Genomic DNA, 25637 nt, shown 5'->3' on the forward strand with positions numbered 1-25637 from the left:
TATCGTACATATACCTACTAGTAATTTTTAATTCCTGTTAAGTGCATCTATTATGTACCTACGCATCTAAGTACATAATAGCTTACCCATGTGGCTATATTATAAAATCATATATCTTACCACGGTTTCAAATGAGCTGCGTCATTTGGAATGCAAGATAGCTTGTGTCTAGCGTCAATTAAATTGAACATTGTGAACGCAGAAGTGACTTATCGATATCGATGGGACAAACTAACTTAAAGAAACGATACTGAACGAGTGTTAAAAGAATAACAGAATCTCGATTTTATTTAATATCTAGATATTTATGACCTATTAAGCATACCTATATTTAGCTTATCAGCAAAGTAAGATGCCGAGATGTCATTCATGTGGAGTAAGTTTTAACAATAGCTATTTTCATGGTCATATTCAATTTTAAATCTAGTAAAAAAATCGTTGACGTAAAGATAAAAAGGGCAATAAAAATAGATTTCTATAAATAAAACTTTTTTATTGTTCCTTAATTAAAGCAACAATTATTTTAATTTGTTAACAATTCATTAACACTGAAGGTAATGTACAAAACTCGATAAAAGGAAGTATATACATAGAACTTAAAGATAACAATAACAGTTAGAACACATTTATAATAATAAGAACGAAATACGTGGCATATTTGCACATAACAAAACTTGTAACAATAATTAATTATTTCTATAGCTAATTATTTTTTATTGCTTATAATCATGGTAACAACTAACAGACTATTGTATCCGTCTTAATAAATAACACTTTATAGTTCAATCAAAACTATTATATCACCAATGTCCTCTTTATTTTAATTCTCAAGACACTGTAAAAATTATGGCTTCTTGGTATAATTATCGTAGAGCCAATCCCAAAAGCGCACCCTTTTGGGTTCGGGATCCTCCTTCATGGTAAAGTTTCCCGTTATGTCGAGGTAGTTGATGTGCTGTGTATCATTGACAGGAAGCCATTTGAAGTCTACTATTGACTCGTAGTCAATCGGAGGTGTTGGGTTTCTGAAATGTCAATAAGTTTATGTTAAAAATGGTTCTTGACGTTATTATTTTGTAAATATACACCATAGATATAAAAAATGTATGCGTGTACTAGAGTACACACGTAAGAAGAGAAACTTCTTTATGATCTTAAAAATGTCACGACTCACGAGTATGGCGTAACGCAAAAATGTCACGCGTACGGCGTAACGCAAAAATGTCTCGCGTACGGCGTAACGCAAAAATGTTACACAAAATTTTTGTCCAACCCCGATAAAGAAGTTTCACTTCAAAAAAAAGAAAAAATGTATGCGTGTACAGTGTACACACGTAAGAAGTGAAACTTCTTTATGACCTTAAAAATGTCACGAGTATGGCGTAACGCAAAAATGTCACGCGTACGGCGTAACGCAAAAATGTCACGCGTACGGCGTAACGCAAAAATGTTACACTAAATTTTTGTCCACTTTGCTTTGTCACATTTTTGTCCACACTTCAAAAGACCACTTTTGCCGCATAATTTGCATAAAATTGAGAATAGGTAAATATTACATTTTCCGTATTTCTCTCACATTCGTAATTATATTCTTACAGGTACATACAAGGTACTTTTTATGCAAGTGAAGGCAACTGATCCAACAAGTCACCTAAGACGATAGCACCTAAAAGTAAATATTTAAATAGTTAATTACCCAGTTTTTGCAAAATTTGTCCACATTTGCACCATTTTCTTGGAAACGGCTAATTCTGGCGAGTCATCGTCTAGCCTGTAGTTCAATCTTGAGAAATAGAACAGGTAGCCCATTTCATCGCCATGACAGGCTCCAGGGTGAGAGATGCCCAACATTCTTTTAAAGAGACCTAATGCACCGTCGAAAGCAAATCGATATAAGTAGGTCGGGCTCGTTCGGTTCGTTTTGGCTTGCAGACGGATCGTGTCTAGTGCGGGCCTCAAGAACATTATATCTGTGAAGAGCTGTTTCAAAATATTCATTAGAGATGTAATACAAAGTAGATTTAAGCAAAATAAAATTCAAGTATTTATTTATTATCTGTATTTGGAAGACCATTACAAATACCAATTAAATAAGATTAATAGTGTTGTTGCTTTACTGGTGAATTTCATACAAATGTCGTGTTTCTATCAATTATTAGTTAGTACATAGCTCTGTAACTTACATCAATAAGACTATCGATATTTCGTATGTCCACAGGTCGTTGTTGGAAGTAAAAGGCTCTGATGTGTTCTGCGACCTTTTCCAATCGTTCCTCATCAGTTGAAGCAAGTTCCGGGGGTATGACTCGGGTAAATTCATGTTCTAGCTCACTCAATAATTTAGGGTAGCGCTGTAGACCTGCGCATAATGTTAAAATTATTTTAATTAATTACAGAGTAGCTGGTACGTAGGTTCTTTTAAATTGGATGAATTTTTATGAAAATCTATTTCTAATCTGAAGTTTGTTTGAACGCGCTAATCACAGGAACTACTGGTCCGATTTGAAAAATTCCTTCGGTATTAGATAGCCCATTTATCGAAGAAGATAGAGTATAGACTATATATATCATCACGCTAAGATCAACAGGAGCGGAGCAAATAGCAATGCGGAGAACAGCTAGTATTTATAAGAAACTAAATTACACAATAGCGACCTGAATAATAATAATACCATTATTCATTTATAATGGAAACTAATAACATTCTTAAATAATATAAGTGTATACCTAATTACCTATAGCGTTAAAGTTAATCTTTTGTTCGAACTACCACAATTCAATAATGCCTTTCACATACACAACGCTCTGACATAATGTATTATGAATTATTTGGGGCATTTTCATTTTCACTGTATTATCTAACATGAGTTACAATAGGCACTCATATGACAATATGATGTCATAACCTATGTTACGCGAATGGCAATGCTACACAGAAAACGGCACGTTTTAGCACAATGATGTGACCTTTAATATATTACAGGCAAAATAAAGATATTGCGTATATTAATTATATTTCGTATCTTATTTCGAAAGGAATAATTTGATATCGATGATTCGATGAAAATAATATAATGTTACTAGTTGCTCGCCCGGACGCAATTCAGTATTCAATCGAATTAAATTCGATTGAATTAGTTTTCTGTTGGAAGCAAGCCCTCCCAGTATAGAGATCTACTTCGTTGATACTAATCAATCTGGTGGAAAAACGAATTCGTTGCAAAGTAGGAATTCAAGATCGAGGTCGAATCAAAACCGTAATCGAATTGAGAACAATATAAAAAATTCCCTTAGTTCGTCTAGTAGGTAGGTACCTAATTCTTCCACAAACCGATTATTAATTATCTAGCTTACTCCTAAGAATTGCTTACAAAAATATAATTCATCCTCGACCAACCAATATTTCATAATCGATCCAGACGACGAATTCCTGAAGACGAATTGAGATCATCTCCCTTATTTAAAAGTCGATTAAAAGTTAAAAAAAAAAAAAATTATAAAGTCATAGTTAAGTATGTCTTTATTTTTAATATATTTTAATAATTTATTCCACAAAGAAAATAAATATTTAGCAATGACTCATAAAGGACGATTACAAGTGATTTCAATTAAAGAGTATGCGGAAAATAAATAAATATTCGTCAGCAATGCTATTATGTCATGTGGACATATGACCGTACTCCAAACTTCTCGCTTTGCTAATTAAATATTTTGCAGAATTCTAATTATTTTATAGGTAAATTTACTTAAAATCTTATATACAAGGTGAACAAGGCTTGAGTAAATAACGAATGACGAAGGTAGGAGTAAGGAGAGTCTGGCTGCACCTGGGTTTCCGTCGAGTTACGAAACATCGGAATTTCCGTCCAGTATACAATATGTCTAGTAGCATTTAAGCGAAGCTTGTGACCCACTTGCTTGATCCTTGATAAACGAATACCTGACTCCTTTCAAAATAAATTAAAACTCAAACGTAGATTATTGCAACATAAACTGCAAATCATTTCCATCTAACCTATGTTTAAAGTTTAAACCCTTTTGAATGTAAAAGCTATAACTATAAAGACAACTTATTTGTATCATTAGAAGTTGCCCAACCTCTATATTAATTTTGTTCTCCTTAAAATACCTATATCCTTTTTAATACGTATTTTAAAAATCTTAATTAATGTATTCGAGTTTATTTAACTGTGACGTAGACGGTACATCATATCAATATGTCGTGGTTATGTTAGATAGCGTAAGTATGTTTGTACCTTAGTTGGTACAGTTAAATAGGTATAGCTCTAGGTACACGAAGTATCTTCCATAAAACGGTTCCAATTTATCCAGTCAATTAAAATTTATTTCTTAATTAATGAACACTACTCACGTCGAAACAGAATAATTCCTTCTTCCGCATTATACCCTGTGAGAAACGGCACATCTGAGCCCGGCAGCGAGTCCTTCGGCATCTTGGTGAAGAAGGCTCCGGGCAGGTCGGGCTCCACCGTCGGCAAGAACGGCAGAGCCACTGTATTGTGCAGGTCTGCTGTTTTACCCGGAGCAGCGGATAAACGAGCTCCAGCTTTAACTAGTAGCTCGCTTGGCGTGGCGCGTAAATAGCCTAGAAATAATGTTTATTAAAAATTCTGTTTTTGTTAATACATACAATAATCTATTATATTAACAAAAATATAGCAACAATTAACTTATATCTTATTTACATTTAAAACGCAAAAAGGATCCAAACTACTGTACCTACCAATCGGGCTGAAATTCGGGCAAGAAGATATAGCCACTATGATGTATCGGCTAAGAAGAGATTCCCATCCTCAATAGGATAAAATAGGGGATGACAACTGCCTGTACCCTTATATGTAGGCATTCTAAGTTTGTACCATGAAAATTTATTTTCACCATGCAAGCGAAATTGCGGGCAACTAGTGATTACATTATAGAGGTGTACTTTAAGATCCAATAAATTGTACTTATTGTATTCAATGGATTACCTTGTTACTACCTAAAAAGATGTCTTTCAATAAAATGCATGGGTAAAATTCTTATATAATGTTTTAATTAACATATTCATTTTTATGGGTATGAATATAAAAGGCATCTTTAAATTTTATGTTAATAGCATACTGCATATGAGTAGCCTTGTTATGCCGGTAAAAAATACTGTGCATCAACAACAAATTCTTATTCATATGTACGTACATTTTTTTTATTTTTCGTTAAAGGTTTGTTTGCGTAAACGTAATTTACATAATATTGTTTGGTAGCTTCAAGTACTAGATAATAGCGCGCAATGACGTTTTCTTTCGTAGATTATACTCATCTAGAAGAATCCACTTGTTACCACTGTCTGCTATTATGCTAAATTAAATTAAAAAACCAACAAGAATTTCTAGTAATTCTTTCCTTACCTAATAGTTCAGCAGTGCTGTTGGTGTCGATCCCAAGTTCTCGACCAAGTTCAAAAGCCCGTTTCTTAGGTTCCCTGGCAAGGGCCCACGGTGATATCGCCACACCACTTTGCGCTATTGCACCGTGAAACAGTCCCTAGATAATACAAAAAATATTATTTTAAACGTATTTCATATTGTGGTACTTTAGTCTTTAGGTAGCGTTAGCCAAGTACTATTAAGTATTATGTGCTTTAGGATTATGGCCTAGTAAATGGCCATTTTATTGCCAGCTACCTTCACAATTTTTATTAATATTACTTACCTAGTTAAGAATTTTTGATTAAATTAATATTTACTATTGTAATTATTTATAATTAATATCATAATAGGATACTTGAATACTTATATCCTCTATTCAATGGTTTATAATAATTGGGTTGCTTAATTTTTAACTGTTACTTCGCTTTCGCTTTAATGATCCTCTTAATTTAATTAAATTTTTAAATAGGTAACTGTAAAAAGTGGAATCTTTTTCATCGTAAATGTTTATAATTACCTGTGATGCGGGTGATAACATGTGCATATGGACAGACGCGGCACCGGCTGATTCACCAAAAATAGTGACACGAGCCGGGTCACCCCCGAAATATTCGATATTATCTTGTACCCACTTCAAAGCCATTACTTGATCCTAGAAAATAAAATGGACTTGATTTTGGAGGGTTTTTTCCTTCATATTATTAACTACCGGAACTTTTAGCTTCATTCACGTACAATGGCAAATATATAGTTACTTAGTAAGTTGCGCTCTTCCAAATTATTATTTTTTTCCTAAATAATATGTTAGATCCGATCTTACTTTGCTTTGTTGTTACTCTGCATCGAATAATTAATACGTGCCAAATCTTCTCTTATATATAAAAATGAATCGCAAAATGTGTTGGTAAGCGCATAACTCGAGAACGGCTGAACCGATTTCGATAATTCTTTTTTTATTATATTCCTTGGAGTACGAGGATGGTTTTTATGTAGAGAAAACGTAAATATGTACCACGGGCGAAGCCGGGGCGGACCGCTAGTATTATATAAAATCAATGTAAAAGGAGTTTAAGGCCGTGTACGCGGTCCGTGCGCTGTTTGGCTCAAATATGTGATTTTTCAAACCAGATTGTCCATCAACCACGTATCTTACAAACATATGAATTACTAATAATTTTAGGAAATTTTATTGTCTATGTAGTTAGTTAAGAGTTTTTCTCAATTAATACAGTATTTCTGAATACCATCAAGATAACTGAGCCGATGATTACTTGATTTCACTTTTAGTGTCAATTTCGAAGCTAAAAATATCTGAAATTGCTGACAGATCTAACTCACAATTATTTTTAACTAACTGCAAAAATCCTTATTTAAATAGTTACTTAGTTAAAAGATTTTTTTATTTTGGACTCCTAACTTACGAAATTAAAATCCGAACAATGTGAATTTTTTTAGAATTTATAGTCGACAAAATGATTATTTTCACCAAGATATTTGACTTTATTGAATATAATTTATACATATTGCAATAAAATAATGTCTTACTAATAAGATAAAATTTAAAAAATCAACTAAGGTACCTCTATTATTTTTCTACAATTTTTTTTAAAGTACTATAAAACACTGCGCGCGACCCGATTAAAATCAGTATCAGTCGGCAGCGAGCCTTTCCAGAGAGAGGACATGTTGCTCGGCGCTCTCCTGTGGACCTATGCTGTTCATAGTAAAAGGATAGCGCAAGCCGCGATCTATCGTAATAGATCGCGGAGTTTTTGACTTGCGTTAAATAGAATATGCGCTCTTAAACTTATTTCTGGAAAGGGAAAGTTGTCATGACGTCACTTGTAGATACCAAAACTATATTGTAATCCAAGCTGATTCATGATACCCAAAACAACGACGTTAAATGCATGAATTATGTACCTACTACAATCCACAGGTTTATATTGTTGTTTTAATGTTTATTTATTACATGCACATGCTTTCTAAATGATAAAGCATGTATGTAAATTACTGGTATCTTTTTAAATATGGATATACAAACTAGATGCATCACAATCTACTGTTGTAACATTTCTCAAATTAGGTAGTTATTATATCTCGCACTTGACCGGATTTTTTGAGTGATTACGAATATAATACAATTAAGCGTTTTAATTTTATTGGTACTTGGTTCTTGCTTATATATTTTTAACATTGAAACTTTTTGATTTGAAATAAATGATTAATGAGATATTTTTAATTGTATACCACCTTGAGCAATGTTACAACATAGATATAAATTGTGATGATTTTTGGTTCTATTACTTAATTCATCAAAGAGTGTCATGTACCTCACCTTCTATTTTTTATCACAATGGAAGCATTACCTTTAGACCCATGTTTCCAGAGACTTCTTCGTTTTCCAAGCTCAGAAAGCCTAGAGCTCCAAGCCTATAATTAAGGGTAACAAGAACCACGCCTGCACCAACTAGGTGGTCGGGTCCGTACAGGAAAGCGTTTCCTGATCCCACTGCAAAAGCTCCACCATGAATCCAGACCATTACTGCTAGCTTTGGGTTGTATCTAAAGAGATAAACAATTTATTTTATTTACGAAAATCAGAAAAAAACGTAATGAACCAGCTTTTATTTTCAATTTTTACAGGAAATAGTAATCTGTATTGCGATATAAAGCGGATGGGTCGTTGAACAGTGTGGTCATTATATAATAATTTCCGATGTCATATGGAAGTCATTTTAAGCTAACTACTTCCTTTCATAGTTTTATCGTTATGTGGCTAGACTGATGGCTCTCTAAAAATATAAGATCTATTCTATATTTTTTTAATAAGACTTAATTTTTAAAGCCGTTTGTAAAGTATCTAGCTATCGATATGAAAACATTTATATAAAGTACACTGAATACTTTTTAAGCCAGAATAAGTAAAATTCGTGAAGATAACGAAAATATGAAAGTTTCCATACCCTGTAAGTATATCGGGTAAAGCAGGCGTGTACACATTTAGGAAGAGACAGTCCTCGTCTCCTTTATAAGTGTCGAACAACATGAACCTGTGCGGGCAAACTGCGCCCTCTTCGAGCGCGTCTCGGATGCCTGACCATGGCTCCAGCGGCGAGGGCGGTCGGAACCGCAGGGATCCTCGAGGTGACTGCGCATACCTGCACATAGTTTAAACTTATTGGACTTAAAGATTTTAGTAATATAGTTAATTTATATAATACTAGCTTTCCGCCCGCGGCTTCGCCCGCGTTTTCAAAGAAAAACCCGTTCCCGTAGGATTTCCGGGATAAAACCTATCCTATGTCCTTTCTCGGGTATCAAAATATCTCTATACCAAATTTCATGCAAATTGGTTCAGTAGTTAAGGCGTGATTGAGTAACAGACAGACAGACAGACAGAGTTACTTTCGCATTTATAATATTAGTATGGATAAATGCTATTGTTCACATCGGAAATGAAAATTCATCCCAATTTTTAAACAAACATCTACCTTATAAAAGTAATAAAACTGTTAATCACCTGATGCCTTTAAAGCTATAATATGGTGTTTGCGCACTTGTCCTTGCGACAACGCGACGTCCTCGTAAGGAGCCAAGTCTGGTCGCCACTACAGGGCCTCCACCGACCCTCATTCGGTCAACCAATGCGTGCACCAGGCGGGCTGCACGTTGTGGTACATTCTGTAATCTTCGAAGAGCATGTTTCAGCCCGACCGACTCGCTAACTGTACTTGATAGTCGCCTCCATGCTCCTGTTACCTGAATAGATACAATAGACTTAATTACGTTATTCTTATAAAGATTACTCTTTTAAAGCGTCGTGCAATTTTTTTAAATAAATATGTCCAAAAATATAATCATAACATTAATTAGGTAACTTAAAAGCTTCTTGAGTCAAGAGTCAAGACTCCTTCTTCTATAATATTATTCCAATAAAAAGTATGAATTTGGAAAAGTGTGAATTCAAACAACAATAAGCGGTATTTTTTAAATAGGTACATTATTTGCAAATGTCGAGTTAAAACCAATATAAAAATTTCGTAGTTAGTCAAATATAAAAAGATAAAGACCTACGTAAAATTATTACAATGATATGATAATTATACAGTCCATAAACGGTGATAATATATAATTTTGAATCGTTTACGTAATGATGTCTTACTTTTCATTACCGACTCTCAAAAAATGGTACCGCCGAAATGTTATATATTATGTATAATTTGTTATGAACTCAATTACGAATAATAATTTATTAACTGATATTGATCGTGGATCTATCTTATTAATTTTGGATAATAAAATAATACACAATGTAATTGATTTAGAGAGCCACGCAGAGCTTTCACGCAGAGCTATCTGCTGATACAATAATAAATTGTTATTTATTAATTTTATTAGTATGTATGTATATGTATTGCTTGTTATGTACGGAAAAAATAGATATTGAATTCTTTTTATCGATCAACAATTAACACCACCTAATGAAAACATCCTTCAGATTCTAAAGATTCCCACAAAATTCTATGAAATCGATGGAAAGGCGATGTTTTATTTTTTTTAAGACTCGATCAATTATACAAATACCTTTAAGAAGTAATTTACTTGTCAATCAATCATTTTTATTTTAACATATTAGGTATACTTACAATAAACGTTTTGCAATGAGCACTCGTTATTACATTCGACTTGACATAAATATGAGCAAAACGATATAAGATATTGCACGACACCATATAGATAATTACATGATCATTTCTTTGTAGAACATTCAGGCAATTTATGAACATCCAATATACCTACTTTTCATATGAAACGAATGTTTTAGATTACTGTCAAAAGATACATCATCACTACATAGTATAAAACAAAGTCGCTTTATGTATGCTTTAATCTTTAAAAATACGCAACGGATTTTGATGCGGTTATTTTTATTAGATAGAGTGTTTCAAGAGTAAGGTTTTAGCACAGACTAATAATAATATACTAGGTTTTAGTATATATATGTAATTTATCAGGTTTTAGACAAAGCGGGCGAAGCCGCGAGTGGAAAGCTAATACTGTATACTACATATTGTACGTTAGAAATGACACGAATTAGAAATATTTAACCATTATAATATAAACATTATAAAAATAAAATATAATATTAGTTAGTAGGTAATCTGTAAATATCTGTAATCTTCTTTTACCTATTTTATTTGCAACGTATTACAATCTAGATGAGTTACCAACAGCAATTATCTTTTACTTTAACTCTACAGTAGGTAGGTAACTGTTATAGCTTTCTTCTAATGATCTACCAATGGTATTTTTATTGAAGTTACGTGCCTTCTTTTTGAACAGAATTTAAAACCTTTATTTGACATACCTATTCTTATTTAAAAATTAAGTAAGTACATATTTAAGGGCCGATTTTTCAATGCTTGGATAAAACTTATCCGTCCAATAAAGTATTACACAATTATTTTAAAATGTCACGTAAACTGTCAAATACGGGCAATTAGAATACGTTTTTAAAATGGCAGTTTTATACATTATTCGACGAATAAGTTTTATCCAAGCATTGAAAAATCGGCCCTAAATCTTATACCGATGTCAAGGATTATCACGAAGTACGAACACGTAGAGCGAAATGAAGCGAGTAAAATGAATGCAAACTGCTTATAGTTTGGACACAAAATTGTAGAAATTTGAATTTTTGCTATCTTCGTGTATCTTCCTAAAGATATATACATAATTAAAAAAAATCTTGTAGTTAAATATGATTATTGTCGCAAATTTCTCTAGTGCCTATAGAGTCAGGATTAAAACTCATCGATTTGAGTTACCTCACATTTAAAAAGAAGTGCGTCTTCTGTATACAAATGGTTTACTTATACATATAGTGGTTGCCTAACATGACAGATTATATTGCTCTGTGAAACAATGTGCCCTCGCAAGTAACGCAATCCCACGTGGTATCATTCTAAACGTTCCTGTAATTTTTTATCTGTGATTCCAAAGGCGTGAGAACAATGGAGATTTTGATTCGTGCTTCCACAATGACCTCTTTTTTCAACATGCGAATAACATCTTACATTTAAATTACCCCGTATTAGATGCGACATAACATTTATTCCTACAACTCTCTTTTATTATTACTGTTAATTTTATTAAATCTGAAACTAACTACAAGCAACCTATGCTCTACATTTTGGTTATTCGTATCAACTATATATCTAGTTATATATATCAAAGGATAAACAAGCTCGGTGGAATTAATTTTACTAATACACGTTCATTCACTTCATTGTTTCTCTGTATTCAACACAATAATTTAATGCTATAATAAAATAATATAAAAGATATTATGTAACTTCAAAGTTTCTAATATACATTCGCGTACTATTAAAAACTCTAAAAACTGTTCACAATGGTTACACAAAGGCGTGAACATTACTAAAGAATAGAACAGATTGTTTCATTTCCCATATTTATTACTATTACCATAATATGACGCGAATCGGTGGAGGGCAAACCGCTAATTGCTTAGCCCTGAAATAATTTTGCTTGTACAGAAAAAAAAACTGTGACATGTGTACCTAAATAAACGTTAAAAAGATTTAGTTTAAAAATGCTATGTTAGTATGTAAACTGTATATTATGCATATTACTTGCTCTGTGGTAAGTATAGGTACCTATGCTAATTTTATACATATTACCTAGCAACGAATAGATGGGAATTTGATCATGTTTTGATAGTAGAAAATATTATTATGTAGGAAAAAATCTTCTAATTTTTTGTAGTAGTCTCTTGATTTTTTTACACAAAATAGTTTTGAAACAAAGCTTAATTTAAATGAAACAAGTTTTAATTTAAATGAAATATCGAATGATTATTTTAATTCTAAATAAATCGCCATAATTATTTATACTCTACAAAAATAAAATCAAAGTGTGTATTGTGTAAGTGTATTCCTTAAATGTTAACTTACTTTCATGGAGTTGAGGCTGCTGGCTGCATTGATGACGACGTCTCCAAGCGCGGCGGGAGGCAGGGCGTCGCTCCCGAGCTCCAGGGAACACACACACAGAACTATCGCGAACCACCAGACACGCATTTTCACTATTATTCTCAGAGTCTTATTCACTTCACAAAAGTTATTAACATATTATTTATCCTTGTTTCCCATTTTTTACTGTCTCACAAAACAACACCTAATGTAGGTATTTTCTGTTATTCAGCGTACGGTCAGATAACGTCTGAAACAAAATTTTATCTGTTTGAATATTATATTAAGTTTTCTTTTTTGTTTTGGCCTGTTTCTTTATAAAATATACAATACATTTCGTAGCGTTAATTCTAAGATTGTCGTCATATTTAGATAGGCATTTATTCGTTTTTTTTTCTGATTGACTCGGTATCAGTTACACAAGTTTGTTACAGTAATGTTGTAGTGATTGGAAACATTTTTATAGTGTATACTCTATTTAAGCAAAATGTTTAGCGGCCTGTATTCGTTCTCGATATTTATTCAAGTCACTTTCACCATCTGTGCGTTTGAAACCGGCCGCTTGCAATGCCCACGATTATGACCAAATTCAAAAATAAACAGATCATTTTAACACATTAAACAAAACGTCTTCCATGGAAAAAGATTTCGTGTTAATTTCACGTGGATTTTTTATTACAACATAGCGGATTTTGCTCGATTATCGTGTCGTCAGTACATAAGAGTTCAACGCAACACTCTTTAAAAGCGACGCGTTCTAGAAAGTCTGATTAAAGCTTAAAAATCTATCTGTTTTTATTAAAATAATTAAGCTCTATGACACTACAGATAGATATTAGATTAGATATTACACTACAGATTTTATAAATTTTAATTTCGTGCAAAAGATCTTAGTTAACTACAACTCAAATTATAATACACTTAGGTACTTTTTTTTAACATAACTATAATTATATTGTCATGACCTTTAAATTCCTCTTTTGTAGTTAGCCGCGATTGTAAAATATGTTTATAAATAAGTACCTAAAATTTAAGTATGTATTGGTAAGTACTAAATAATATCTTAATTATAATTGTAATTATGACATTATGAATCAAGATTACATGTACCTACAATAGAGTTACCTAACCCATACAAAGCCTCGAAAAGTTTACGTAAAGTCAGTTGATATCTTTGATCGTTACGTCATATGAAAATTACATCCCTGTACAATACAGTTTGAAAGCAGACCGTAATTTCACTGTCTACTGTCTAACACAGAGCAAGTAATCTGTCTAACCTTCCGCTTTGTACGTTCGTTACTCAGTTGTAACATACATAGATAAAGTTATATCAATTTCTTTATTATGTAATGTCCTTGTGTGCACGACTCTTGAGTTTATTCAACCGCAATTATTCATATTTTTGTATGAAAATGAAAGATTCAGATCTTACGCTATTTAGGTACAACCCAAATTAATAAACATACTTAATTATTTTTATAAAAATTTATATTCGATCAAAAAGGAAAAGATTTTTTGGAAACAGCTAACTTTTTTTTCGAATGTTAATTAGGTACTATAACATGACCCACGCCGCTTCGGTTTATCTCAAAAATAATTTTTACAAATTTTGCAATAAGTATGTTGTTCCGTGTCTATTGTTCGTAGCATAATTTTAGCTTATAGGTATAAGGTAACCTTACTCGATAAATAAACTATCGAACACAAAACAAATTTTTTCGGGCCTAGTCAAGAAATGGTCTCGTGATCTTTCTTCAATCTTCCAAGCCTTTATTTCATTCGTAATTATGATGCTTATCCTAACCCTTTAAAAGCGAGCAACATATTTGCAGAGCCCTACTTGTGCAAATGTTCATGGACGGTGGTGTTAGCTTACCATCAGGTGAACCAGCAGCTCGGTTGTTCGCTCTAACATAAACAAATATAAACTTCCTGAAATAAACGCAAATTAACAAACTTTTCAGCTATTTAATAATAGTGTAGTATAGTTTTCTGTGTGGGATGAGTTTATTTTTATAAAATATGTAGAACCAGCGGGCTCTATATTGGGTGCTAAAGTTAGTGAATAACATTATTTTTATTAGATTATCAAATAAATTTTCTGTTAATCAAACAAGCACTATAATGCTTAAAAAACATACTTAGTTTTTAGATAAATGATCAAACTATTTTCAGTGTTTATTAAATCTCTATAAAAATATTTATGGTGATCAACGATAGTGGGATTTTATATTCAATACATAAATAAATAACCCAACGAGACGATCTAAAAGTTAAGTAATTATGTAGTAGACTACAACCAGACACTACAACCTTGCTTAAACTTGTGGGATGCTTTATTATGATTTGACCACAGACCATTGCGCATGCAAAAACATAATTGAATTAACCATGACCAATGAATTTTCATAAGTAATCTAATGATTTAAGCGTAACATTAATGGTAACTGTTAAATTTCGCAAAGTGACCCTGGACAGTTCTCATATGCATGAAACTATTGACATAGCTGCACAAATTACGACATATACCTACAAAGATCGTTTTATAATAGTAGATACTTTTAACTTTTTTGTATGACAGCAATATTGCAGCACATGCAGTAAGCTTGTGTTAATACCTACTGCTTGTGCTTGTGCAAAGGCTAATATTGTTAAGCATAAGATTTATATTGTGAAAATAATGTTTAAAGATAGAAATTACTAATGACATCGATGGATCTATCTGGGACATTGGCTTCAAAACGGATTTAATTATGTAAATTTGAAATATCATACCTAATCAAATCTTATAATAGGTTACCTTTAACCGACATACCTATTTTGAAATGAATACTTCTTTAGCGGCGTTGAGCACTTTTTCTGTAATGGGTATAAAAAACTTAAACTCGCGTCAGGACACGTGACCTGATCGAAAAAGCGTAAGACGGATACCATTCCAAAATATCAAACATGTTCAACGTTAAAATAATCAAGTTTTCACTTCTGCCGGCACTCCTGGAGTGCAACCCGTCTTTTTTTTATATTTTTCGGCATAGGTATGTAGAGAACTCAGTGATACCTACAAGGATCATCAGCTTGATTGACATCGCTGACTAGCGCGGCGCTCCCCTGAGTATATAATATGATCTGTGGACTTGCGGGATAAGTAAATACATATTATCAATTTCAGAAAATTACTATCTTTATTTTCATCACTGTTGATATAATTTCTCGCCAAAATATTTGACGTCCAGTGTGTATCTACAGAATGTACACATTTTCGCAACATACCTACATTTAGCTATGTAAGAATTAACATTTAATTACAAACCGTAATATTTTACATTAAAGCAATCATACTTTTTTTCATAATACATGAATCTTATGATACTCACTGATCTATTAGTTATAGTACTCATATACTCTTGTACTGAAAGCTCTTTATGTTATAGATGACCTAAATCCTAAATCGGACTATTTTTTGTATATTTTTTAGTAAATTATTTCTAACATAGTTATAGCTATATGGAAAATACTGTAAATAAAATAAATATACAATGAATTCGAGAGTAATGTAAATAAATAAATAATAAATTAGTGAATAATTTTCCCAGGCTGCCGGTCGTGCCGTCGGCGACAGCTACGGCCTACGATAGCCCGAAAAGCCACAATATTTATATTTTATAATTCCTTTTTATGTAAAACAAAAGATTGGATCAGATATTTTTAGATGAATGTCAAATTTTAAACAAATAGAATATGACTTGAAAAATATTTATATAGGTAGAATATAAACTTATTCACTAAGGAACAAACGAGGAATGTAGGTTAGTTACTAATTACATAATTTTATTAGTAAATAAACAAGAACCTACGTAATATTTCAGCTCCACTGTAAAGCGAAAGACTATGAACTTTTAAACTCTTTTCTTTAAAAAATGTTGTTATCACTGTTAACTTTCATTAATAAAAATAAGATTGTTCGTGTTATGTTATATGAATGTACACTGAGCAAGCGCGCGCGACCCGTGCGTATAGCTGTACCGACTTCACTAAAGCGACAGGTCGGCCAAGTGGTTACCCAACACCACCCACCACAAACCAGGTTATTATCCAATATCATACAACATCTCGAAGAGATCACCGACTCGGTTTTATATTTCATTACCCACTACATAAGGTTCCGGGTAATAGTTACCGGAACTGAAAATCTCCCGCTTTCTAGAAATATTTTTTTTTGTTTTATAAATTGATCTGGAGGGAAAATATTGTTGTTTTCATAATATTCTAGGTTCAACCAACACCCATAATAGGTATATTTTTCTAAATTCGCAGCTATTGGCCAACAGGGAAACGTTATAAATCTAGAAGTGGACTTCAACTACCTAGTACTGCTAAGCTCACGATACTGATTCTCGTGCAAATGTACGGAATAATTAACATATGTAGTTTAAAATAGTATTAAGTAACGAAATAAAAAAGAGCATTATTAATCGTCGCATTACTCCATGACGTGACGGTATTACTCTCAATGCTTGGCGCATTAAAAACGCGCTTAAACTCAAAAAATTACGAAAATGATTGGTGTACAAAGTTTGAATTAAATCTGTCCGTTTTAAGGACAACAGGGACTCGGTTACCTATAAAACAGCAGGTGAAATTGTGAAAATAAAAGCGTGATAAAAATATGTAGGTCAAAATGCGAAAAGGTGATGATTCGCAAGACATTATTCTGCGCCATACAGTATTCCGCTTCTACTATCCGCTTCGCTATTTATGTAAGTCCCCCATCCAGAATCCAGAAAGTTCGCCAGCTAATCCAAGTTTCTATAAATAAATACATATATACCTAATCTATATACTAGCTTTCCGCCCGCGGCTTCGCCCGCGTTATCAAAGAAAAACCCGTTCCCGTAGGATTTCCGGGATAAAACCTATCCTATGTCCTTTCTCGGGTATCAAAATATCTCTATACCAAATTTCATGCAAATTAGTTCAGTAGTTAAGGCGTGATTGAGTAACAGACAGACAGACAGAGTTACTTTCGCATTTATAATATTAGTATGGATTATAACTCAAAGGTGACTGACATAGTGATCTATCAACGCACAGCCCAAACCACTGGACGTATCGGGCTAAAATTTGGCATGCAGGTAGATGTTAGGACGTAGGCATCCGCTAAGAAAGGATTTCCCGAAATTCTTGCGGGAACGGGGAAAAACGGGGATGCACGTACAAAGTCGTGGGCGGAAGCTAGTAATATGTATAATAAAGCCCATTAGTGCTTTGTTCTGCGAAACATACGGATTTATACATATATATACCTACAGGTGTGGCGTAATAAATGGATAGTCTGGTAACTGGAGATAGAGGACGTTGAGTCGGTTGAGAAAAAAAATGTGTAGTTAAACGATTCTAGTGTGCGAGATAATCGACATTTTCGAAAAATCAAAAAAATTACAACCGTCCTCTTTCTGGTGGTATGATTCCTAATGGAGGATTTTTTTATAATTTCTATGGCATATGGTCACTCTCGTGCCATATAAGAAATAACATGATTGTATGTTCAGCATTTAATACCTACCTACTTATTTAATCCTAAATACAATGAGTCAAGAATTTTTAACTAATTAGGTACTTGAAATTAACTTTAAAGTGTTGTTATAAAAAAAGAATCTCTTTAAAAATATCTTAAACAGCAATAAAATTTTATGAAAGTTGTTCAAAGTGGCTTCCAAATCTATTAAGTCCTGTATATCTTTTAATGAATCATGGCTACTTCTACTGCCATTACATGCATTACATTTTTCATAAGTATTTTTTTGTGTTGCTATCTGCACTTATTATGCGCTGGCCTTTTTTTTGTGTGGTGTTTCTCAATAATAGCCAGAAGGGCTTCATAGTTTCTACATTTTAACGTGGACGCGTGGGTGAACTGAACGTTCACCCTGGTAGCGACATGCGCTAGGGCGTCCCTCCTTGACGGGGATCTCGAACCTCGGCTTGGGCTGTCGCTTGAGTGGAGGACCGGAAGGGCCCTAGTCGGACGGGCATGCGCTGGCCTATGTGTAGAGGCTACATTGGACCGGTGGCTGGGCCTGCGTACTTTCCAACGCGTTGGCCTATGTGTAGAGGCGGCATTAATTACATAAATTAGGGTTTGACTGCAAACAACTATGAAACTTTCATAACACACACCTATTTTTTGGTATAACATAGTCACAGGGTCTTAGGTAGGGCCAAAATTACTTGCTCTGTGCCTTTATGTCACTACAATTTTGACACTCACTTGACAGATTCTACGTAATGTCATTCTTTACTTACATGTTACATTGACTTTCAATATTGCCATTCTGATTTTCGAACAATATTTGATATCACAGAACACTAGTAACACTAGTACTCCTAGCGGAGAAGAATGGTAACTCCATAGAAAAAAAAAACTCCAATTGTATTACACACAGTTATGAACTAGCGCCATTGCGGAATGCCACAAAAACTATGAAGCGCGCCAATATTCAAAAGTGGGGAGTCAAGCCTATTCAAAATCAGGTGGTAGCAAGTAAGCATGAAGGCAAATTCATAAATTGTATAGAATTCTGAATGAGAAATTCTATACTTACAATTATGAATTTGCCTTCTTGCTTACATGCTACCCGTTTTTGAAAACGGAAATTATGCATTTTGAGGATTATAAATAAAAGAATGTCTTGGATAAAATCATTTATTTTTTAAAACCTTCATTTTCCTCTCCAATGCTTTTTTGTGCTCATCTTCATCAATTTCTCTGTTTTTTAGAACAATTAATCTTTTTATACAGATATAAAATGTGCTGGTTTTGATGTGAGTTTTATTAATATCCATATGTTGTTGACAATGATTTATAAAACTCACATCAACACAGTCAAGCACTGTCATTATATTTTTTTTTAAATTCGCTTTCCAGGCATTGGAGATGAAATAATCATTTACAATGGTCGCCATTGTCTCAACACATGTTATCATATTTCTATTAACATAAAATAATGCGTTTTTATCATTATACTCTTTGAAGGATGTGAATATGTGTATGGGTTCTTCGGTGGGACTTTCTATCAAAAATGATTTTTGGCAGCCTGAGCAGTTATTATTTCGAAGTTTTTTGAATATAAACCCACACACATATGCACAAGCTTGCCCTTCCGATGTTACCAACTCCACTGCTTCGACTGCATCAGCCAATAACTGTTCAATATTGTCCGTATCAATGATTAAACTCACATTTTCGGCCAAATTTGCGGTTTGGGGTTTAATGAAACTTGAAAAATTATCTGCTAATGAAGCAGAGTCATCTTCACAATTTTTTCTTTGCCCTGTGTGCCGCAAATTTGAAATTATCGCCGTTTTGATACCGGACACAAATTGTTCTATTGTTGGGTTGTTGTTGCAACCACAGTTATACCTGATGCAGCCAAATAAGTTTTCTAATACATCTTGATTTAAGCGACGTGTGGGAAGGCTGTTCACTCCTAATTTCTGCAAAGTTTTCCACAACCTTTCTATCCCATTTAATGTTTGAATCCATCCATTTTGAGATGGAGGATTTGATTTACTCCCCACATATTTCATTGAAGAAATAAATTGCCTCATCTCACTGAACAGCTGGAAATGAGGACTTCTAGCAGTTAGGTTTGTGGAATACTTTTTTCCCCTGCGCAAGTCCTTGCTGTCTGCATTAACAGCATCAAAGAGCTCGTCGAATTTTTTCAAAAATGTTGCAGTCGCATGGGCTTCCGCTGGAAGTTCATCTGTGAAAATAAATAGTTAATTTAATGATGTTCACTATTAATTCAACAAAACAGTAACTCTACGGGTAGGGAGATGATGACATGATGTTGTTAATGTACTTAAATAATTCTATACAATTATGATAAATGCATACTATTAATGAATTTATAATGTCTATTGTATGAATGTCAAATGTATTTATTGTTGGTGTGCCAAATAAATATAAATAAATAAAAATGATGTAGCTTGAACTGTTTAAATGAGGCTTTATAAAGATCACTTACTTGATGCAATTTTTGCTAATATGCCAGCCGTGACAGAATGACTGAAAACTTGTGCTGCAAGTTTTACTCTCATTTTCTGTTTTACGTTTGGTTGCAAATGATTTTCGGTGAGTGCGGGAGCATACATAAAATTTGAATTATTTTTGTCCAAGTTATGGAAACTTTTTATATGATCCCATTTCGCAATGCCTGTAACAAAAAATATATGACGTTATTTTAAAAAAAAGCAGATATTATCCAGTTAACAATACAAGAGATGACTGCAATAAAAATGAATAATAAACATTCCAGTGCTCCAAAACAGCTCTGTATGAGATAATGTAAAGAGCAAAATGAAATTTCAATATAAGTAATAAGATTTTGCTTGTATGAACTGTAAGGCTGATCGACCCCACAAATCCTAACTATCCAAGATAAGCATATCCTCATAAATGAATACATAGTTTACTAGCTAAACAGTTTACTAATTTTATTTTATTTATAACTAAATAAAAAATGTCACTATTTTTTATACCTTTGCCCTGTAAGTCAGTAGAACATTCCACATTGTGTCTCATTAGGAGATTTCTTGTGCATTTAAGTAGATGCGGGGGATCCAAAAGAGCGACAATTTCGCGACCACAGTGAACAAAATATGGTTCTTGTGTGGTTGATCCCAATGTTTTTAAAACTTTTAAATTGACAGTTGATAGGTCACAAACAGTAGCAACCACATTAATGCTTGAATTGAAGCATTCTGTAAGTACCTGAAAAACGTAAAAGAGAATTATTAAATAACTGTAAATATTTTACAAGATTCAATAAATTCATTTGTTTTTTTTTTTACCTCTTTTAACATAACTGTCATTCTATCTGCAGTTATCGTATGCGAGAAGTAAAATGCTATAGGCTGTTTCCACCTCTTTCTTATCCCAGAAAGCATAAATACGAGAGCTTTTGTGGCAATATCACTCGTTCTGCCATGATTGCCGTGGTCTTGAAAGCCCAGTATTTGGTCTTGTCTCATGTCATAGAATAAATGTTTCCGAATTGACATTTCATCAAATGATAGAATAGCGATGTTTTCTTCATCTGTCTGTTTTTTAGACATTTTCTTAAGACTAGCAAATACATGTTCATTAATGCCTGGTTTAAGTGGCACTCGGTTCAGCATTTTATTCAAAGTGCTTTGAGATGGCAAAGCAAACATTCTTCTGAGGAGTCTATAGCATGCCGGTGATTTTTTATACAGCACTAAAGCCATAATTTTTTGCTCAACTGTGTATCGTCTTCCTTTTGGTTTTTTTGGACAATTTTTCAGCTGGCTCTGTAGCAATCGAGCAAAAGAACCGCTGATATTTAAATCAAGTAATTTCTGCACATTTTCATCTTCTGCAATTGTCTGAATCTTATTAATGCCCTTTTTGTTTTTTAATTGTCCTTTTAGCCTCCTTATTTCTTTAAGTTTTTTTTGACAAATCCTATATAATTTCACTTCTCTGAGGGTCATTTCAGCTACTTTACCAACATTCAAATCTTTTAAAATATCTTTACATTTTGTTATAGCAGTGTGCTGCTCAACTTTGTCTGACTTTGACCTTTTCGAAGGTACATTCTGAAACAACACATTAGTTTATATGAGGCTGTCCTGATATATTATTTTTTATTCTATACTTACAATAGAAAAAAATTACTTGTTGCACTTATTCAGTTTTATTTTGACTGTCCTAAAATTAGCATTAAGCATAGGGACTTTATTCAGATCCACAAGTTAATTTCTTCAATATGAAACTCTCCTCTAAAAGTAAAAGTTGAAATAAAAAATTATACTGTATTTACCTGTACACTTGCAGAAGGTTGGGTGTGAATATCTTCAGTTAGTGGCAATGACACATTCGGCATTAGCGGCTTTAGTGTAGCTGACTGACATACATTCTGTAATTAATAGTTTAATTGTAAGTAAAAGTTGTAAATTGTATTGTAATTGTAATTAAAATGATAAAATTAAAAGGATTAATGGGGAAGAAAGGTTCTTGAGTGGAAGCCATGGGCCGGAAGACATAGTGTTGGACGGCCTCTCACAAGGTGGCAAGAAGACCTGGTGAAGGTCGCTGGGCACCGGTGGATGCAAGCAAATGATGATGATGATGATGAATTAAAAGTTGTATTACAAATTCAAAAAAAATAAAATCAGTAGTATTTACCTCTTTGTTATCACATGAATCAATATCACTTAGAATTTTCATTTGTGGTTGTGTTGAAATAACTCCACTTGTAGAAGGCTGATTATAATCAACTTGTGACAAAGGCACTCTTGTTGTATGTGGTCCTGGCTGTGTTAACTGTGAAACATTCTGTAATTAATAACAGTATTGGATAAACCTCTGATTAAAAGCGAAATGAGGGTGGATCTCCAAGTAATACATATTTATTTTTATAAATACCTGGTCAAACACATCAACTCTTTCTTTTAACATTTCTTCTACTTCTGTTGAATCAGGGACAGCAAATTTGCTCAGTTTTTGTCTTTCATTATCATAAAACTGTGATTCACTGAAGTGTCTTCCACATAAAACTTTGCTTGCTTTATGGACTGACATTAAAAATTCTACAGAGTTCCAATTTTCATTTGGCCAACAATATTTGGCCCAAGCGCGTGCTCTGAAAAAGAGAACAAATTTATAATTAAATTAATAATGACTAAGGGCGCCACACTAGGGCTCGAACCGCGGGAATCAACGTTGTCTGGAGGTCTAAGGTTAGTGTATTTGGTTGTTAGATGGGTCTCAACAAGATAAACAGCTTGTTACTTACTTAGTAATGTTAGTCGTTCCGGGATAGGGAAACTTGTGGTAGGTCACTGATGGATCCTCAGCGCGTGTTCGTCCACACTTGGCACATTTTCTGTGGATACCAGACATTTTTACCCAAATGCTGAGTCCGAAAAAAAAAATGTAAACAACGTCCACTAACACTTTTATAAACGTCCTATCGCCACTTATTCACTAAATCTTTAAGAAAACGTCCTGTCGTACCTAGTACTAAACAAATATTTTGTGTTAACACAAAAAAGTTGTTTAAAATAGTATTATAGAACAAATGCGGAGAGGTTATCCTCGATCGACACAGATGACAATAATGGCGGGCAATGGCGGATGTACAAGGGTTACCAGATGCATGTTTATTTTTCCTCCGAAATATTTTCTTTTTCTTAAAAGCTTCATCGTTCTGGTTAGTTTCGTTTTATAATACTCTAAAAATATTAATAAATGTGAGATAATGATGAAACCCACCCAAATAACTATGCAGTACCATAATTATTCAATTTCCAAAATTTCTGTGGTATCCAAATTTTTACCTAGAACTGTGAAAGAAATACCCAATCTGGCAACAAACTACTATAAGAGCTTTCAGTATGACCAGTTGTTAAATTATTTCACACATTTTCTTATAATGGTATACTTTGCCATCACGCACACAAGGAAATTAAGCATGTGTGCAGGGTCAACTTATCGTCCATACAAGATATAAGACCCAATATATTATTTTTGGAAGTTTTCTTGTATTCTGCATTGTATCGTGTAGTGAAACTTACTTCTTATAACGTGTATCTCAATGGAATTAAGATTTAATCAATAATTCAAATGCTAACTACAAATTAACTGTAGATAAATATACTTTTGGCTTTATTGTTAAATTTTACGTCTAAGTGTAAACATCAAGATGGCTACTCATGATCCAAATATACCGATAGCATCTACAGTAACAACCATAGCCCCTACGGCACCAGATGATCTTCCACCTCCATATTCAGCGGTAGTGGGTAATCCGCCCTATGGATTTGTGGTACCGCAGGCAGGCGGCTATCCTACGGGCTCTCAAGCACCGAAGTCTTTCACTGCACCTGGTGTTTACCCTCATCCTCCTGTTGTGAATATAACCCAGCCTCAATCAGGGGACATACCGCCGCCACCGGGTATGTCAGTGCCAGTAGGGGTAGTGATCCCTGCGGCAGTCGGTTCTGAACCCACTACAGTAACCTGTTACAATTGTGGAAAGGTTGTTACTACTAGAGTAACATACACCACGGCCTGGCACACACATTTAGTAGCTGGATCTGTATGCATTATAACTATGTGAGTATCTGTGAATATTTATAGTGATAAAAATATGTAATGTATGAATATTTCATAGATATGTAATAATTACAATTTTTTTTTTATTTTCAGGGCTTGCTCTCTGTGTTGTCTGGGTCTTGTTCCATATTGCTTTGATACATTCAAGGATGCCGAACATTACTGCCCAAACTGCAGTACTTTTATCGGAAAGAGTAACAAATGTTAAAAGAATGAAGAAAAGTTGGATTATGAAAGTTTATTTAAATATTAATCTTAAAATTGTAACATAGTCTGAAAGTGCAAATTTCTAAGGTGCCATTTGCAAACATTGAAGTTTAAAGTGAAAAATCTGCTATTGTATTTTTATTGTTTATAGGACACAAATATAAGTTTAATGAAATTTAGTATATTTACAACTTGTAAGAAAATGATTTAAGCTTAGACAGCTTTTGCTTTATTCACTATGAATGATAATCTAAAGTGTGCTATTGGATCATCTTTCTAATATTCCAATACATATATATATTTAAATAAATATCAAATACGCATATAATTTAACATTTGAATAAATAATTGAGAGTATATAAATCAACACAATAAATTATGTCCTTTTTATCATTGTAATTGTTTAGTAATAATCAGTGCCCTTTTTAATGTTATAAAAAGTGAAAATCACCCAATTTATTATTTATCCGTACATCTACAATCACTTCTAAACTCAAATTGCATTTCATCTATATGCTTAAAAATATCTATAATATTATGGTGATTGGATAAACTGTGATAAATATAATCAAATTCAACTATACTAAAACAATAAATGTTAGCATGTCAATAAACATATAATAAAATTTGTATTTTCTTTACCTAATGAATTATTATTGTATGTTTTCTGTCTTATTTACCACATAATTATACTTCCAAGTGTTTATACTTTATTTATTATCTTTTAGTCTTATGATTTGTTCTTTATTGATAGTTTTGTTCCAGAATTGTAAAAAGATTTTTATGTCTTGCAAATAAATTGTAAATGCTATTTTTATTTTATTTACCCAAGTATATTATTGAATAGCCATTTTGAGA

General features: G+C 33.1%; 2 protein-coding genes across 2 annotated transcripts; one reads left to right on the forward strand and one right to left on the reverse strand.

Annotated features, from left to right (window-relative positions):
• Positions 1 to 468: 468 nt before the first annotated feature.
• LOC149900697 (carboxylic ester hydrolase) lies at positions 469 to 16475 on the reverse strand. The gene is made up of 11 exons (XM_090112070.1): positions 16282 to 16475; positions 12407 to 12674; positions 8953 to 9191; positions 8396 to 8590; positions 7799 to 7994; positions 5947 to 6081; positions 5409 to 5544; positions 4373 to 4606; positions 2184 to 2359; positions 1697 to 1980; positions 469 to 1025 (listed from the first exon to the last, which is right to left on the reverse strand). The coding sequence occupies exons 2-11, from the start codon at positions 12530 to 12532 to the stop codon at positions 845 to 847; spliced, it is 1902 nt and encodes a 633-aa protein (XP_089968196.1). The 5' UTR covers positions 12533 to 12674; positions 16282 to 16475; the 3' UTR covers positions 469 to 844.
• A 7510-nt stretch (positions 16476 to 23985) lies between these two features.
• On the forward strand, positions 23986 to 25590 carry LOC149900698 (lipopolysaccharide-induced tumor necrosis factor-alpha factor homolog). The gene is made up of 2 exons (XM_090112740.1): positions 23986 to 24572; positions 24666 to 25590. Exons 1-2 carry the CDS (start codon positions 24160 to 24162, stop codon positions 24778 to 24780), a joined length of 528 nt encoding a protein of 175 aa, XP_089968866.1. The 5' UTR covers positions 23986 to 24159; the 3' UTR covers positions 24781 to 25590.
• Positions 25591 to 25637: the final 47 nt, after the last annotated feature.

This window comes from Colias eurytheme, chromosome 18, assembly GCF_061535395.1.
Source record: "Colias eurytheme isolate Ceu_HAF_F1 chromosome 18, ilColEury1 Martin Lab GWU primary, whole genome shotgun sequence".
NCBI classification, from domain to species: Eukaryota; Metazoa; Arthropoda; class Insecta; order Lepidoptera; family Pieridae; genus Colias; species Colias eurytheme.